Source organism: Schistocerca americana, chromosome 1 (assembly GCF_021461395.2).
Source record: "Schistocerca americana isolate TAMUIC-IGC-003095 chromosome 1, iqSchAmer2.1, whole genome shotgun sequence".
NCBI lineage: Eukaryota > Metazoa > Arthropoda > Insecta > Orthoptera > Acrididae > Schistocerca > Schistocerca americana.
In genome coordinates, this window is record NC_060119.1 from 254,336,579 (window position 1) to 254,355,891 (window position 19,313).

The 19,313-nt window shown below is 44.6% G+C and overlaps 1 protein-coding gene across 1 annotated transcript in view; it reads right to left on the reverse strand.

Annotated features, from left to right (window-relative positions):
• The window catches only part of LOC124623707, a 148,415-nt gene that overhangs the window by 65,635 nt on the left and 63,467 nt on the right, over positions 1–19,313 (reverse strand). The window contains exon 6 of the mRNA XM_047149060.1: positions 4,787–5,035. Within this exon, the coding sequence (XP_047005016.1) occupies positions 4,787–5,035 (249 nt within the window). The remainder of the gene's footprint in view (positions 1–4,786; positions 5,036–19,313) is intronic.

Genomic DNA, 19,313 nt, shown 5'->3' on the forward strand with positions numbered 1-19,313 from the left:
TAAAGTACACAATTTTTAAATTAATAACTAAACACATAATTTATTGAAAATTGCTAATATTATTACGTGAGTATGAAACGCTAAGACTGCGATTAAGTATGAACCTAAGTAGCCCACAAATGTCCTCCACAGCTTCGTCTGCACACGTCCACTCTGTGGACAAAATTTTCGACGACTCTAGAGCAAAGTTCCGCTTGAATCTGACCCATGACGCATCTAATTTCTGCCTTGGGTTGAGGGATGATTCTTGAACAGCTGACAAAAATGCGAGATTTGACATACCCCCACAAAAAAGCCACATAGTGTCAAATGACACGATCTCGGCGACCAGTTCTGATCGCCACTGAGAGAAATGAGACGAGCAGGGAATCTTTCTTTCGGAAACCTTCTCGTTTGAAAGGGAGTGTGGCAGGTTGCCAATTCCTGTGTTCAACATTCAGTTCTTGCTATTGCGACCGTAAAGACCCAGTCTCGTTTTCAAAAAGGTATGGCCCAATTAGTCCGCCAGCCGATAACCTACACCAAACAGTGACTCATTCTGGATGATGACACTTCTCATGGACCATGCGAGAGTTCTTTGGGTCCCAAATCTGGCAGTTTTGTTTCTTCACATAACCATTAAGCTGGAAGCGTGCCTTGTCACTGAAGATTATTTTCTTGTGAAAATCATTGTCGATTTCTTGTTCTGTGAATACCCAATCGGCAGACATTCGACTCTTCAAATAGTCCATCGACTTCAGCTCTTGTAGTAATTGGATCGTAAAAGGAAGCAAACTGCTTCTCGGAATGGCTAACTGTTGAAAACGGCAGCGAGTCGTCTTCATTGGACTGATAGTGATGCTCAAATTAACGAGAGCGACTTTCTCTACCGATTGAAGAAAACGAAGACATCCAGCTGATTTGATGTACAACGTTTATCCTGTATTTTCACAGTTCCTTACTAGTCTCTGCACTGTTGAAACATTAGGCGCATTTCACCTACCAAAAATTACACGAAATCTTCGAACGATTCCTTAGGTTTAAGTAGTTCTAAGTCTAGGGGACTGATGACCTCAGATCATCGCCATCTTCAGGAAAATGCTGCTTCTGCTGATGAGTCCCGCTGAGCACTTTCCAAATCGGGATGCGTTGATCCATCATATGTCGTTCCATTTTAGGTGATAACGGAACGCACAAATAGCAACTGACAATGAGAATCAGTAAACGCAATGTTAGCAGATGACAGTCATCTAAATTTTAAGTCCAGCAACCTACCAAACTGAAAGAGGCGCTCAATTTAAAAATTGCGTTATTTATGGTACTCTTTACCATGTTATAGTGGATAGTATGTAGCACATTCGACACGGGTTTGTTAATCTAAAAATCGATTTGTCAGAAATAAAACCATTATAGTTAAAAATCACCTTGAGTAATTATGGATGATCACACACATAACATTCCACTTATGCTTGTTACACATTAACCTGCATGACAGTGTATGTTCATGCACATGTTTACATTTACATAACGAATTAAATACATCATGGATCCACATTCTCTGAAGTACACAGTTAATTAACTGACAGTAAGGCACAGACAAGGCATGCAAATAAATGCATGAAGACAAAACAAATACAATAACGACAGAAGAAAGAAAAGAACAACATAGGATAGTTTTTCATAGAAAGAAATGAAATAAGAAAGAAGATTTGACGTGGTTGCAGTAAAGCAAATCAATAAAAAAACTTGTGATTACGTAGGCTTTCCAGGCGTAATAAGTCTCGAAAGTCTCTTCGGGTTTGCTGCCGGATCCTAAAATCAACTTGATCGATATTTCGGCGATCCATCTGTTCGCCATCTTCAGGAAAATGCTGCTTCTGCTGATGAGTCCCGCTGAGAACTGACGCCAGGCTGCAAATCGACGTCCTATATAGACCACCCTTCAGTACACGGCGCATGCGCCGCCCATCATGGTTGCTGCCCTCCAAGACAGGGAGGTGGCGCCGCCCTTAGTGGAACACTGCTGGCAACGATATATCGCACCCAGGGCCGCACCGAAGAACTTTCAATTTTGATGCGAGATAATACAGGATTCCACGTCTTGGTAAGAGGAAACCCATTGTCTCTGTCGATTAAATTATCCGCCAACCTAATTTCAAAAATGGTTCAAATGGCTCTGAGCACTATGGGACTCAACATCTGAGGTCATCAGTCCCCTAGACTTAGAACTACTTAAACCTAAGGACATCACCCACATCCATGCCCGAGGCAGGATTCGAACCTGCGACCGTAGCAGCAGCGCGGTTCCGGACTGCAGCGCCTAGAACCGCTTAGCCACCGCGGCCGGCAAACTAATTTCAATCGCCTCTTTATAGACACTGTACCAGAAACCGGAAATGTTGGCAAGTACCACAGTTTCATCAAATTTCATACTGTGTCCCTCATTTAGGCAGTGTTCTGCTACTGCCGATTTTTCCAGCTGTTGTAGCCTCGTATGACGGCGATGTTCCACACAACTGTCATGCACTATGCGAATCGAACGGCCAATGTAAGCCTTCCCACACTGACACTGAATTTTGTACACACCGGGTTTCATAAGCCCCAAGTCATCTTTCACAGAGCCGACAAGTGCCCTAATCTTAGAAGGTGGACGGAACACACTCTTAATGTTAAAATTTCTTAAAATTTGTCCAATCTTAAACGATAAGCCTCCAGCATAAGGAAGAAAGGCCACCGATCTACGTTTCTCTTCATACACCTCCGGAGATGGTCCAAACTCCATAGCCCGACGAATCTGCTTCCCGGAGTATCCATTTTCCTTAAAAACAGCCATCAAGTGCTCAAGTTCTTGGGTTAAGCTGTCCGCGTCGGAAATGGCATATGCTCTCCGTACCGATGTCCTAAGGAAGCCACTGCATTCGTGTGGTGGATGACAACGCTTAGGATACAGATACCAATCTGTGTGCGTCGGTTTTCGGTAAACACTGTGTCCCAAAGTACCATCTGGTTTTTTATAAACCATAACGTCTAAAAATGGAAGAGGTGGCGTTCTTGGGACAGCTTAACCCAAGAACTTGCGCATTTGATGGCTGTTTTTAAGGAAAATGGATACTCCGAGAAGCAGATTCGTCGGGCTATGGAGTTTGGACCATCTCCGGAGGTGTATGAAGAGGAACATAGATCGGTAGTCTTTCTTCCTTATGCTGGAGGCTTATCGTTTAAGATTGGACGAATTTTAACATTAAGAGTGTGTTCCGTCCATTTTCTAAGATTAGGGCACTGGTCGGCTCCATGAAAGATGATTTGGGGCTTAGGAAACTCGGTGTGTACAAAATTCCGTTTCAATGTGGGAAAGCTTACATTGGCCGTTCGATTCGCACAGTGCATGACACGTGTGTGGAACATCGCCGTCATACGAGGCTACAACAGCTGGAAAAATCGGCAGTAGCAGAACACTGCCTAAATGAGGGAGACAGTATGAAATTTGATGAAACTGTGGTACTTGCCAACATTTCCGGTTTCTGGTACAGTGTCTATAAAGAGGCGATTGAAATTAGTTTGCCGGCCGCAGTGGCAAAGCGGTTCTAGGAGCTGCAGTCCGGAACCACGCTGCTGCTACGGTCGCAGGTTCGAATCCTGCCTCGGGCATGGATGTGGGTGATGTCCTTAGGTTTAAGTAGTTCTAAGTCTAGGAGACTGATGACCTCAGATGTTGAGTCCCATAGTGCTCAGAGCCATTTGAACCATTTTTGAAATTAGGTTGGCAGATAATATAATCGACAGAGACAATGGGTTTCATCTTACAAAGACGTGGAATCCTGTATTATCTCACATCAAAATTGAACGTTCTTCGGTGCGGCCCTGGGTGCGATATATCGTTGCCAGCAGTGTTCCTCTAAGGGCGGCGCCACCTCCCTGTCTCGGAGGGCAGCAACCGTGATGGGTGGCGCATGCGCCGTGTACTGAAGAGTGGTCTATATAGGACGTCGATTTGCAGCCTGGCGTCACCCCATCTTCCTGCCTCCTCCTCAGGGCTCCCTCTCCCTCCTCCTGAGCGGCTTTCCCCTCCTACTCCCCCTCCCTCTCTTGTGCCCCCTTTCAGTGTCTCTGCACTCCCTCCTGCCCTGTCTTCCCTCTTCATCTCCCGCCCCACGTGTCTCCTGCCTCTTCGTGTACCTGCTGACGCCCCTCCTCTCTTCATCCCGCCGCTTCCCCATCTGCCCCTTGCTCTCCCCTCCTTTTCCATCCTCTCTGACCTCTCCCTTGGCAGGTCCCTCCTGGAAGTTTTATTCTTCTTCGTGTGTGCTCCAAGTGGGTTTTACGTGTTTAACCTGTGCATGTCCATTCAGTGTCTTCTCTGTGTTTTAAGAATCGCCAACTGTGTTTTTTTAACTTTGTGGTGACTTTTTTAACTGTCCCCCATGAACGTCTCCATCTCAGTCTATTTTTACCTCCACTTTCTCCCATTACTCTGTTTTATGTTCCCCTTTTTTATCGCCTTATGTATGTAACATTTTATTCTTATTTTAGTTGTCATGTCACTCGGTTGAAGAGTGGTGGATTGTGCCGCTGACAGCCCTCCCCTGCCCATATGGGGCAGCGGAATGAAATCACAATAAAGAAAAAAAAAGCCCGGCGTCAGTTCTCAGTGGGACTCATCAGCAGAAGCAGCATTTTCCTGAAGATGGCGAACAGATGGATCGCCGAAATATCGAGTAAAGTCGATTTTAGGATCAGACAGCAAACCCGAAGAGACTTTCAAAATAAAAAAAGCTTGTAAATGGAACGTGTGGAGAGAGCAGCGCACCTGGGAGCCGGGTTGGCGAGTATGGCGGTGAGGCTGGCGCGGTAGGCGACAGCGACGAGCAGGCACTGCAGCCACCAGCAGGCCAGCACCAGCCTGGCGCGCCATTGGCGCCGCCCTGGCGGCTGCGACGCCGGCACCAGCAGCAGCGCGCCCACGGCGGAGAGCGCGCCCACGCGGCCGCCGCCTACCCACTGCAACGCAGCCGCGCCAGCCGCCAGCGACACCAGCACCGACATCCACATCAGCGACCTGCACGCCACCGACAGCCACTCGTCTGCTGCTCCAAATTACACTCGTCAACATCTACGCAGCACCGTATCAACTAACACATTAAAATACCTAGGGTTAACCCAGGTCTAAGCAAACAAGGGAAAGCAGAAAGGTGGAAGGAGTATATAGAGGGGCTAATCAAGGGCGATGTACTTGAGGACAATATTATGGAAATGGAAGAGGATGTAGACGAAGATGAAATGGGAGACATGATACTGCGTGAAGAGTTTGACAGATCACTGAAAGACCTAAGACGAAACAAGGCCCCGGGAGTAGACAACATTCCATTAGAACTACTGACAGCCTTGGGAGAGCCAGTCCTGACAAAACTATACCATCTGGTGAGGAAGATGTATGAGACAGGCGATGTACCCTCAGACTTCAAGAAGAATATTAATAATTCCAATCCCAAAGAAAGCAGGTGTTGACAGATGTGAAAATTACCGAACTATCGGTTTAATAAGTCACAGCTGCAAAATACTAACGCGAATTCTTTACAGGCGAATGGCAAAACTGGTAGAAGCCGACCTCGGGGAAGATCAGTTTGGATTCCATAGAAATATTGGAACTCGTGAGGCAATACTGACTCTACGACTTATCTTAGAAGAAAGATTAAGGAAAGGCAAACCTACGTCTCTAGCATTTGTAGACTTAGAGAAAGCTTTTAACAATGTTGACTGGAACACACACTTTCACATTCTGAAGGTGGCGGGGGTAAAACACAGAGAGCGAAAGGCTATTTACAATTTGTACAGAAACCAGATGGCAGTTATAAGAGTCGAGGGGCATGAAAGGGAATCAGTGGTTGTGAAGGGAGTGAGACAGTATTGTAGCCTATCCCTCATGTTATTCAATCTGTATATTGAGCAAGCAGCAAAGGAAACAAAAGAAAAACTTGGAGTAGGAATTAAAATCCATGGAGAAGAAATTAAAAGTTTGAGGTTCGCCGACGACATTGTAATTCTGTCAGAGACAGCAAAGGACCCCGAAGAGCAGCTGAACGGAATGGACAATGTGTTGAATGGAGGATATAAGATGAACATCAACAAAAGCAATAATGGAATGTAGTCGAATTAAATCGGGTGATGCTGAGGGAATTAGATTCGGAAATGAGACACTTAAAGTAGTAAAGGAGTTTTGTTAGCTATTTGGGGAGCAAAGTAACTGATGATGGTCGAAGTAGAGAGGATATAAAATGTAGACTGCCAACGGCAAGGAAAGCGTTTCTGAAGAAGAGAAATTTGTTAACATCGAGTATAGATTTAAGTGTCAGGAAGTCGTTTCTGAAAGTATTTGTATGGAATGTAGCCATGTATGGAAGTTAACGTGGACGATAAATAGTTTAGACAAGAAGAGAATAGAAGCTTTCGAAATGTGGTGCTACAGAAGAATGCTGAAGATTAGATGGGTAGATCACATAACTAATGAGGAGGTATTGAACAGAATTGGGGAGAAGAGAAATTTGTGGCACCACTTGACTAGAAGAAGGGATCGGTTGGTAGGACATATTCTGACGCATCAATAGTATTGGAGGGCACCGTGGAGGGTAAAAATCATAGAGGGAGGCCAAGAGATGAATACACTAAGCAGATTCAGAAGGATGTAGGTTGCAGTAGGTACTGGGAAATGAAGAAGCTTGCACAGGATAGAGTAGCATGGAGAGCTGCATCAAACCCGTCTCAGGACTGAAGACCACAACAACAACAACAGCCGTAGACCATAAATGAACATTAAACCACTTAGAATAATTATACAACAAACAGGTACAGTAGATTAAAAGCACACTGCTGGACAAGAAACTGAAGCACCCACAAGACACAATCAGATGCGAGTGTAACTTTGTACGCATACATACCAAAGCATGTATATAAATGATTAAAGTTACAATTCTCTGTGACAGATAGAACAGCTACTAGAGTACCTATTTAATGCTGTTACTAGGCCTGGTAGTTTATGTAACGGGTGCGAGCAGTGTCAGATGTTGTGTGATCATCTACACCTACATCTACATCAATACTACGCAAGCCACCTGACGGTGTGTGGCGGAGGGTACCTTGAGTACCTCTATCGGTTCTCCCTTCTATTCCAGTCTCGTATTGATTGTGGAAAGAAAGGTTGTCGGCATGCCTCTGATTTTATCCTCATGGTCTCTTCGCGAGATATACGTAGGAGGGAGCAATATACTGCTTGACTCGTCGGTGAAGGTATGTTCTCGAAACTTCAACAAAATCCCCTACCGAGCTACTGAGCGTCTCTCTTGCAGAGTCTTCCACTGGAGTTTATCTATCGTCTCCGTAATGCTTTCGCGATCGCTAAATGATCCTGAATGAGATTTTCACTCTGCAGCGGAGTGTGCACTGATATGAAACTTCCTTCAAATTAAAACTGTGTGCCGGGCCGAGACTCGAACTGCAAGGTTCGCAGGAGAGCTTCTGTAAAGTTTGGAAGGTAGGAGACGAGGTACTGGCAGAAGTAAAGCTGTGAGGATGGGGAGTGAGTCGCGCTTGGGTAGCTCAGTTGGTAGAGCACTTGCCCGCGAAAGGCAAAGGAACCGAGTTCGAGTCTCGGTCCGGCACACATTTTTAATCTGCCAGGAAGTTTCACTAAATGATCCTGTAACGAAGCGCGCTGCTCTTCGTTGGATCTTCTCTCTCTCTTCCATCAACCCTATCATGTACGGATCCCACACCAGTGAGCAGTATTCAAGCAGTGGGCGAACAAGCGTACTGTAACCTACTTCCTTTGTTTTCGGACTGCATTTCCTTAGGATTCTTCCAATTAATCTCAGTCTGGTATCTGCTTTACCGACGATTAATTTAAATGGTCATTCCATTTTAAATAGCCGGCCGGTGTGGCCGAGCGGTCCTAGGCGCTTCAGTCTGGAACCGCGCGACCGCTACGGCCGCAGGTTCGAATCCGCCTCGGGCATGGATGTGTGTGATGTCCTTAGGTTAGTTAGGTTTTAGTAGTTCTAAGTTCTAGGGGCTGATGACCTCAGATGTTAAGTCCCATAGTGCTCAGAGCCCTTTGAGCCATTTTTGAACCATTTTAAATCACTCCTAATGCCTATTCCCTGATAATTTATGGAATTAACTGCTTCCAGCTGCTGACCTGCCATATTGCAGCTAAATGATACCGGATCATTCTTTCTATATATTCACAGCACATTACACTTGTCGACATTGAGATTCAATTGCCATTCCCTGCACCATGCGTCAATTCGTAGCAGATCCTCCTGCATTTCAGTACAATTTTCCATTGTCACAACCTCTCGATATACCACAGCATCATCCGCAAAAAGCCTCAGTGAACCCTCGATGTTATCCACAAGGTCATTTACATATATTGTGAATAGCAACGGTCCTACGACACTCCTCTGTGGCACAGCTGAAATCTCTCTTACTTCGGGAGACTTCTCTCCATTGAGAATGACATGCTGCGTTTTGTTATCTAGGAACTCTTCAATCCAATCACACAGTTGGTCTGATAGTCCATATGGCCTTACTTTGTTCACTAAACAACTGTGCGGAACTGCATCAAACGCCCTGCGGAGGTCAAGAGACACGGCATCTACCTGAGAACCCGTGTGTATGGCCCTCTGAGTCTCGTGGACGAATAGCGCGAGTTCGGTTTCACACGATCGTTTTTTTCGAAGCCCATGCTGATTCCTACAGAGTAGATTTGTAGTCTCCAGAAAAGTCATTTTATTCGAGCATAATACGTGTTCCAAAATTCTACAACTTATCGACGTTAGAGATATAGGTCTATAGTTCTGCACTTCTGTTCGACATCCCTTCTTGAAAACGGTGATGGCCTGTGCTCTTTTCCAATCTTTTGGAAAGCTACGCTCTTCTAGAGACCTACGGTACACCGCTGTAAGAAGGGGGCAAGTTCCTTCGCGTACTCTGTGTAAAATGGAATTGGTATCCCATCAGGTCCAGCGTCCTTTCCTCTTTGGAGCAATTTTAATTGTTTTTCTAGCCCTCTGTCATCTATTTCGATATCTACCATTTTGTCTTCTGTGCGACAATCTAGATAAGGAACTACAGTGCAGTCTTCCTGTAAAGGAGATCCAGATTCCACGCACTTCTTGAGACAGTATCATCAATATCTGACAGACTCTGAAAGGGTATTGTGGGTCTCCATTTGGCTGGCTGGTCAAATAGTGCAATATTTAGATTTATTGTCCATTCAAATATGACAGCAACTTGGTGTTGGACTGCTTTAGAATGTAAGGGCAGGTACACTCATTGTTGAGGTTCCAATTGATCGTGTTTGATCATCACAACAGAGGATCACCGTATTGTTCAACAAGCACATTGTAACTCCTTCACATCTGTGCCTGTCGTCTGGGAACAAGTAATGGACTCCCTTCAACATTTGTGTCATCTTGCACCATTGATTGGAGACTAGCTGCAGCCAGATTAGGGAATTTGTGTCGGCTGGTGTTATCAACATAACATAAACGGTTGCATTTGGAGAAGCTCAGCAGCTCTGTGAGCAGGAAGCACGGACTGCTGATGAATGGTGTCGCGTTATATTCAACGATAAATAATGGTTCTGCACTACTCTGGATGACCATCATCAGCAAGTATGGCAGCGGACTTGAGGGTGAGCCATGCTCTGGCTCGCGTTGGTGCTGTTGTAGGTTTCCATCCTCTGCTCGAGGCCAGACTGTATCGTTTAATTGACATGGTTGCGGTTGTCTTCTTCTTGTGTTGACGGGTGCCACTTGGTTTCGCACGCGTTGCCTGTCCGCTAGTGACAGTAGCGGCGGTTGTCGATATGTAGTAACTGTGGCCCTATCTTTGGGGTGACGTCGTTGTTCTTCCCCGTCGTGTCAGTGTGCAGTTCGGTTGGGGTCTCAGGAGGATCCAGGTCCACGCAGAGCGCGAACTTGCCGGAACCACTGGCGGCGCGCGTGGACTGCCAGATCGAAGAGCTGTGGTCACGAGGGTGCATGACCTCGTCGAAACCGGATCCTGCAAGTTTTAAGTTGAGTGCATTTCGATTCGAGTAGAAAATGTTCAAATGTATGTGAAATCTTATGGGACTTAACTGCTAAGGTCATCAGTCCCTAAGTTTACACACTACTTTACCTAAATTATCCTAAGGACAAACACACACACACACATGCCCGAGGGAGGACTCGAACCTCCGCCGGGATCAACCGCACAGTCCATTACTGCAACGCCTTAGACCCCTCGGCTAATCCAGTTCGGCAGTTCGAGTAGACAAACCTCCTCCATCGTGAAATCTCGCCTTTCTCCAGTGACTTGGGTTCGTGTTGCTGCTCGTAGTGTCGCCGAGGCAAAGGGCAGCGAGTGGAGTGCTTGGGGAAGACGGATAAGATTAGCTTTCCTGGGGTTATAATTACTACTTACTGCCTTCAGCTTGTTACAGTTGTTAAGTTCAACCAGCGGTATTTTCCTGCCTGGTGGCCGCTAACGCTCCTGTTACCTGCCCTGGGGGTCAGTGTATGTAACGGCAGTGCACGTTTCCTCGCCTTGCCGCTGCTGTCCGGTAAGGCCTGTAGTTTTGACAGCTTTCTTGATTTTAGGTTGGTTGGCGATTCTTCTATCTTGGTGGTAGTGATTCCTTTCTTATTGCGGGAGCTCTAAGCACAGTATTCTGCGGGCGGAGTCCAGACCGCCGGTTCTGGCTTTGCCGTATTTTTACATCTTTGCATTTGGTTTACTGGACGTCAGGTAGCCTCACCAAGATTATCATTAGTCACTCGTTAGACTGCCACTAGTCTGAGTTACCATCTTGTGGTGTGAATGCACAACTCTTGGCTGCCTTTCTCATCGCTCGCGGAAGGGTTTTTGGCCTGACCTACTCAGAGGCCGATTCCTGGAGCACCATCTGTGGCTGGCCCTTATGTTTTTTATTGTGTTATTATTTTATTATTGTATTACCGAGTTACCATTATTTGTCTCACCTGCTTGGTGATCAGTTGCTTGTCCTTTTGAATTAACCTTTGTTATTATATTTGCTGTTTTGTTGTATGTTGTTAAATTTTTTTAATAATTGCCATTCTTGGTGTTAAAGACCGTCAGCCGTGACTATGGTTACTTGCCTTAATATTCTAATTACGGCCACATTGGCTAGTTTTCAAAACATTATTTGCTGTGTCTGTATTTTATGTATGTTGGTTAAATTTTTTAATAATTGCCATTCTTGGCGTTTAAGGCCTTCGGCCGTGAAACAATTCATAATTTATTGCCATTAAGGCCTTCAGCAGTGAGCATGGTTACTTGTTTCAAAATCCTAATCTGGTAATTCTATTTTAGAAGTGAGCTTTAAGATCTTGGTGATTTGTCTTGTGTATCTTAATAACTGTAATTGTAAGTTACAACAAGTTTAAACAATTCCATTAAGGCCTTCAGCCGTGAAACGATTCTTAAATTATTGTCATTAATTTAATTTGTTGTTGATTTTAAATAAATTGTGTGTGATTCAAATAAAAGCCAACCAATAGTAACTGATTATGGCTCCGTCCACAATCTTAACCGAACCCTGCCTTCCTTGACTAACAGGTCTCAGGGAGAGGTCTCTTTATTCCAATGTTCTGGAGTGGTTAAGAGGTGCTACTCCTTGTGCCATGCTATGGGAATCCATCGGTTATGACTTCATGACATGGCTGGAAGTGATTAAGGGAACCATGAGGCCACAGTCGTAAGACACAGACTTGCTGCGCCCATTAATGTTACCTCTCACGCAACAGTGATGTGGTGCCTGTTTTCTGCAGGACAATGCACATCCAGGCTTGACACGTGTGTCTATGAACTGTCTACGTGATGTTGAGAAGCTCTAATGACCAGCAAGATCCCTGTACTGACCCCAATAGAATTTGTGATGGATGAGATTGAAAGTCAACTCCGTCCCAGGGATTATCAAGGACCAGTTACAACAGTTCTGGGCAGCTTACCTCGGAAGAGGATACAACGGATTTATGCAATCCTTCCCAACCGAATCAGTGCTTGTTTCTAGGCTAGAGGGGATGCAACGTTTTACTGACAAGTGGCCTCATACTGTCAACTGCTTTGCAAATGTGACTCGATTTTGTAATCATCGAAATAACATCACATACCCTTCGAACCCACGAAATTTCATTTCTTCCCTCCTTCCCTCGCGGCTACTTCACTGTTTTGTTGATCAAACATCGAAGTTGCATCCCTCGTCCATACTCTCCATCTCCAAAGCCTTAAGCCAACTTCTCTCCTATTCTAACAACGTCGCCTGGGTTTTGGCTTCTGACAAATCATCGAATCCAATGCTTTTCACTTCCTACATCTATCAGTCTTCCCCCAGTCGAATCCTGTATGAAACTGTTAATTAGTATCCTAAGTAATTTCTGGTCCTCCTCCCCCATACTGAATTCTTCCGAATTTCCTACACTTCCCGAAGACCTGACGCCAATCAAACTACAGTTTCATCCAAGATTGTTAGCTACAGTATTCTGCCATGCTTATACCAAAATATCTAATTTTAAACGTAAAGAGTCTCTAAATCCTTCGGGAATGTAACTTTAAACACTGCCCTCTACGTGCCCACACAATTCGCTGAGGGATTTACTCATCTTTCCAGCTTCAACTGATATAATTTTTCCTCTCCATTGCACAGGTTCTCTTTCTCCATTTTTATCCCTCCCATCCCAAGAGCTTCTTTTGGGGTCGCCCTCCTCATCTTTTTTATCCCAGATTCTTTTCAGAACAGTCCCAAAAACCCTCATCGCCTATTGCTCATTTCTGTCTGCAGCCCGTCTTTCATCCATCCCTTCTCCGTAATAGTCCCAAAACCCAAATCATGCACCACCTTGAACATGCGCAAGGTATTTTATCTAGTCATGGTGTTTCTTCTGAAAGCAGCTCTTAAATTATTGAGCTTCTCCTCCATGTACTGTGGTTTACAGATTCCTTCAGCCTGATGCGCTAACGTATGGATCAGTCGTCTTTTCTGTTTGGAATGGCGATGGGAATTTTTTTGAATGTCTGTCTGTGTGGGTGAGTTTTCTGTAGAACTTTTGCCCCAAAATTCCGTCAACTTGTCTAACTTCATCAAAAATGAAACTAGACCTCCTTCCCCTTTTTATATAGTGAACTTTATTTCAGAATTAATATCACTCAGAAAATTTAGATATTCTGAGATTACTTTTTCTCCATGAGTCCGTATGACAAAAGTATCATCAGTATACCAAAACTAACATGAGGCTTTGTTCGTTTCCGTCTGAAGGGCTGATTCTCCAAATTTTTCCATGTATAAAATCGCTACAACTGCGATCAGTGAGACTGCCAAAGGATTGGCCACTTTATTGCAACCATTTATATAAGAAAAATTGACATTTATAACCAAGATTCAGGTGATTTTGGAGAAAAAATAATATTCTTCAGATTGAGTCCAAGAGAAATGATATGGCGCTATATCGCTGTCTGTCACAGTTGGAAAGAATTTTCGTAAAGAGTGTGACAGATCTCCTTAAAAATTGTCTCACGTCGACTTACTTTCAGAGGGACGCCTGTGAGGAAACCATATCAAATTTTTGTATGGAGAAATTGGAGCTGCGTTTCTGTCCTAACTCAAGACCACTCAGACGCTACCCACAACTATGAGAGACAGGTCAGAGCTGATGGAGACACACATATCACTCTCAATAACACGCCAGTAGGACTGAGACTTTGGGATATGGAGAGCCATGTGAGTACAACCACCTTGGTGGGACGTTCCTCAAATCATTCTGACTCGTTTCAGGAGAAATGGGATGGTGCAGTATCTTGCTAAAGACAATAATAGATCGCCTAGAGGTTGCTACAGACTAACAGCTCTAACCACTCGCTCGGAAAATGTTTTTCTGCATCATTCGCCTGTGAGAGATGATTTCATCCCATATCAACATCCCCTACATAATGACATCCCCGCAACTGTCAGCATGTACCAACTTGTGCTGCAACTCCAGGTTTCAAGGGTTCAATTGTGGTGCGCCTACGCCAAACTACACTGTTTACCCCTAGTCAAGAACTGTTCTGTGTGGTATGGCTAGTAATTTCTTGTTGTTCTTCTTGTTCTTGTCAAATACTGAATTGGCGAATGATTTACGTTACTGTGGTCCGCCTATCCAAAGTAATACTTGTAGTTCGCAGTACTCGACGACGTCTCTATCACAAAGACATCGATTTGCGCATTATAAACCATGACAGCGGTTGTTAACCTGTGCCGAGATACGGTATGGAATTGGAAAGGTGACACGTGAAACGTGCAAGGCCGGCCCTACCTCAGAGACACAGTGACCCACACATCGTGAAAACACGACCTGACTATAATGAAATGCGTTCATATTGCATGTCCTGCAGATGTTGCCCTCGACTGTAATGAAGCTGGCCAGTACAAGATCCGACAACATACCAGGCACGTGACACGTCGAACTGTTTAGTCCATCGTGGCGTTAGGAGTAGGAGGGTGTATTTTAATGCTTCTCATAATCCATAATGAGAACATTGACGGTACATGAGCCGCTGGTGATTAAGGGCTTGAGTAAGACTTCAGTGTCAAAATTAGACAACAGCGTTCTTTCAATAGTGCTACTGCCATAAGCAGACAATGAAGAAAGAAGGCGACATATGACATTGTTGACTAGAAGACTTCGAGTGGAAGGTTCAGCCACCTAATCGGGTGTGATTTGCTTCCCCAACGGATGAGGCCTTCGAGTTGTTTCACGATGAGAGAAGAGAGAGTGTGGAACCTACACTTCTCTAAAATAACTAAGGAAACAGTCGAGCTTAACATGGGACACTGTGGAAGAGTTTGTAATTTAATCAAGACACCTACAATTATTAGCGAAGGTTTAAAAAGCAGATGAGTAATATTACCTGCAATGCTTTTAGGAAACCAAATGTCGTTTTCATAACTAAGTTCCTCATGTGTCACAAAAAAATTGCAAACGAAAACAAAATTTATCAACTAGATGGACCAACTTTCACTACATCATGAATGTTTGGGGAGAAGCGATAGTGTCGTAATATCATTGCAGTGTATTAGCGTATAACGTAATCGAACACTGGATGACGTGAAAGGATGACTGCTGGCAAAAATGCAGGAATAAACGTAATCGGATATTTTTATTATTTGATTTAATGCTAGGGCAGAATGAAGTTTCATTCTGTAGTGGAAGCCGTGGTGATTTGAAACATCCTGGCAGATTAAAACTGTTGCTAGACTGGGACTCGAACCTAGGACCTTTGCCTTTTGCAGGCAAGTGCACCAGCGAGTGAGCTCTGTCCTCAGAGCTTTACTTACACCGATACCTCTTCTCCAACCTTACAAACTTCATCGAAGCTCTCCTGCATACCTTGCGCGACTAACGCTTCAGGAAGAAAGGATGTTACGAAGATACGGTTTAGACACACCCTACGGCGTTGTTTCCGCAATTAACTTTTCGTTGCAATCGACGCAACAAAGAGGCAAAATCACGACTCGTCGAAGCTCACAATACACCTCCAGTCAGCTATTCTGTCCTTTTTTTGTATTGCTTAGCCCACTGGAAGCGTGCAGCTTTCTGTACTGCTGTGAGCAATCGTCTTTAGCTAGGTAGCTGGCTCCAAATGTCCAATGAACGCAGCTCGTTTTGCAATGCTTGCTCGGAAACTGGTTGACTATTCCCAGAATGAGATTTTCACTCTGCAGCGAAGTGTGCGCTGATATGAAACTTTCTGGCAGATTAAAACTCTGTGCCGGACCGAGACTCGAACTCCAGACCTTTGCCTTTCGCGGGCAAGTGCTCTACCAACTGAGCTACCCAAGCACGACTCACGCCCCCTCCTCACAGCTTTACTTCTGCCAATATCTCGTATCCTACCTACCAAACTTTAAAGAAGCTCTCCTGTTCTGCGTGGTTCGCAGGAGAGCTTCTGTAAAGTTTGGAAGGTAGGAGACGAGATATAGGCAGAAGTAAAGCTGTGAGGACGGGGCGTGGGTCGTGCTTGGGTAGCTCAGTTGGTAGAGCACTTGCCCGCGAAAGGAAAGGTCCTGGTTGAGAGTTCATTGACAGAAGCAATTCCTGTAGGGTTTGGAACCGATTGTCATTGACTAGGCATGACTCTAGTCTCAAATCCCTGTAGGCTAGAATTTTTTTTACAGTCTTTGTCCTTAGGGCGTTTTCCGTGAGATGCGAATGGTACACCATTACTTGTAGACCCACTGGACAGCGCACGATGATACACCAACATATCGGGTCATGGCCTCATCCAAACACAATAGCTCCTTTCTGCCATTCTGTAGCGTCTCCACATCTACCGACAGCACTTCACTACCATGACATGTCAGCAGTGCAGGGTCACATGAGTTCTGCGTCATCTACAGCACTCCCAAGGGACTTTTTGCTCTAGTAAGGGGGTGACTACTGTATGTTTTCAAAAAACAGAATTTGAATTTTGTTGGCGCGATTTTTTCGTAGTTATGTTGGTATACATGTCTGAAAAGTATCTCCGCACTGTTAGCCGTGCGGGATATTATATGTTGTTAACAGTAGAAGAGGTTGCCAGTTTTTTGTTAGCATCGGCGATTATTTGATTTGTATAAGAATGGATCAGAGAATTTGCATTAAATTTTTCAGTAAGAACGGCATAAGTTTTAGAAATACACTCATGTTCAGAAAAGCAGAAAACTCTAAACGACAAGAGCTAGAATATTTAAATTCACAGGACATGTACTGCACTATGTTCTACAGAAATGATCAGCATTTCAGTCAACTGGGTTCAGCAGGTGCCCTGTGGTCTAGTGGGCACATGGTTTCGATAGCGACTAGGAGTACCTTCATCAGAATAAGCTATAGTTACATGAGTTCACATTGCACGGAGAGGTAATAAAACCACATTAGGGGGCTCAAGTGCTCGAGTCAAATAAGTAAAAAATATTTTGTAAAGCCAACATTAAAACCACAAGCTTAGCAAGCCACTACTACTGGTATCAGTTATCCTGTAAATGTGGGACAGATAACTGCCCTAGAGGCTTGTTATGCTTGTGGTTTTAATAATGGCTTTGCAAGATAACTTTTACTTATTTGACTGGAGCACTCCAGCTCATATGGTTTTGTTATATCTCCGTGCAATTTCAACCTATGTAACTAAACCTTATTCTAATAGAAGATACCCTTAGTCGGTATAGAAGCCAGGTAAATGCAATAAAATTTGTGCAACTGATTGCCTGTTTTTATTCTTCATTTAAAAATGATTAAGAAATTATTCTGAACGATCGTTGAACTACAATCGGGGATGTCATTGATGTTGGCATACCAGTTCCATCATTTCTTGTGTGTTTTAAGTATGAAACATGAGAAAGCAAAATCTGTTCCAAAATTGTTGAATTTCGAAAAAAAACATCGGCTAATGCAAGCTGCTCAAGAGTCACTGGATGAAGTCTAAAAGACTACTTAACATGTCATGAAAGATGGTGAAACATAGGTTTACTCATATGACGTCGAAATTAAGTATCAATCGTCCCAATGCAAATAGTCCGGATCGCCAAGACTGAAAAAAGCTCGACACATGCGGTCATATGTGAACGTCATGTTCAGTGTGTTCTCTAACGTATTTCAGTGGCATAGTGCACCATTAGTTCTTAAAACACAGTCAATAACGAGTAGTATTGCACCTAAAAGATCCACGCCGTTTGCGCAAATCAAAATGTAAAACAACCCTGGATTTGTGGTGAAATAGTTGATGAATTTTGCACTATGACTGTGGACCTGGTCACAATTCGTTGCTTGTTCGCGCGTTTTGGACCAAAAACAGTACTGTATAATAATGCCCTGGCCTCCATAATCGCCAGATGTGACTTGTTTAAGGTACAAAAATAAAGAAAAGCTTAGAGCCAAGTCGTTTTGCAAGCTTAGATTAAAAAAGTATCGCTGAGTGAGGCAAAAGTTATATCGAACCTCGAGTACCAGAAGTGTTTCTGGAGTCGGTAGAAGCGCTGGCTTAAGTATGTTGGATAACGCTGGAGAAAGGGATATTCAAATGGCTCTGATAACTATGGGACTTAACATCTATGGTCATCAGTCCCCTAGAACTTAGAACTACTTACGCCTAACTAACCTAAGGACAGCACACAACACCCAGTCATCACGAGGCAGAGAAAATCCCCGACCCCGCCGGGAATCGAACCCGGGAACCCGGGCGCGGGAAGCGAGAACGCTACCGCACGACCACGAGCTGTGGACGAGAAAGGGATAACACTGATGTAGAAGAATAAATTAATTTTTTCCAAAAATACAAAAGTTCCCATTAATTTTCGAACGCACGTCATACAATGCACTGCCTGACAGAAAAGTGAGCCGGCCAGAGTGGCCGAGCGGTTCTAGGCGCTTCGGTCTGGAACTGCGCGACCGCTACGGTTGCAGGTCCGAATCCTGCCTCGGGAATGGATGTGTGTGATGTCCTTAGGGTTCTAAGTCCTAGGGGACTGATGACCTCAGAAGTTAAGTCCAATAGTGCTCAGAGCCATTTGAACAGAAAAGTGAAACACTCAGAAGGGGCGGGAACGATATGAAACTTCACAGGTTGTGAGCGTGTGTGTTCCTATTTCAGTGGTTACAATCTTGGCAGTATGAGCTCACTTGTCTGCACGACGTTGCATCCCATCTGGCCGGGATGCCTGATACGATTGTTGCCCACACGGGAGAATCAGACGGATAGTTCATAGGAGACACGTGACAAATGGCACCAGATACCGTCGCATGAGAGGCAATATATGGCGATGCAGGGAGCCTCTGACATACCGGTATGCAGTCAGAAAATTCTCAATCGCTGCTAGTTATGACCTGAAGCCACATCTGCTGACTCCCCACACCACGCTTCCAGGAGAAACTGCTGTGCATCTTCAAACATTGGAAGAATGTTATTTCGCTACCTTGCGGCCATACTCGCAGGCGATGGTCATTCGGGATAGTGCAGGACCACATTTCATCACTGAACGCAGTGCGACGTCGTTCATCTGAAGTCCAGGCTTCCCTAGTCATGGGATCATTCAAGAGGCAGTCATTTGTGCTGTGGCGTTAACACCAGTGTACATACTCTCGTGTGCCTGCTACTAGTCTCTGATCAGCGGTGCGGGATCACAGAGAATGTTGCGGGGAGTCCATTTCTTGTTCTCGGATGACAGCTTCAGATGTGAAGGGATTTCGATATGCTTAGTGTTCATCACGGCGATCGCTTGTGGTGGTCAGACGTAGCTGACCAGAGCCTCTAGGGCCTGCCCTCACGTT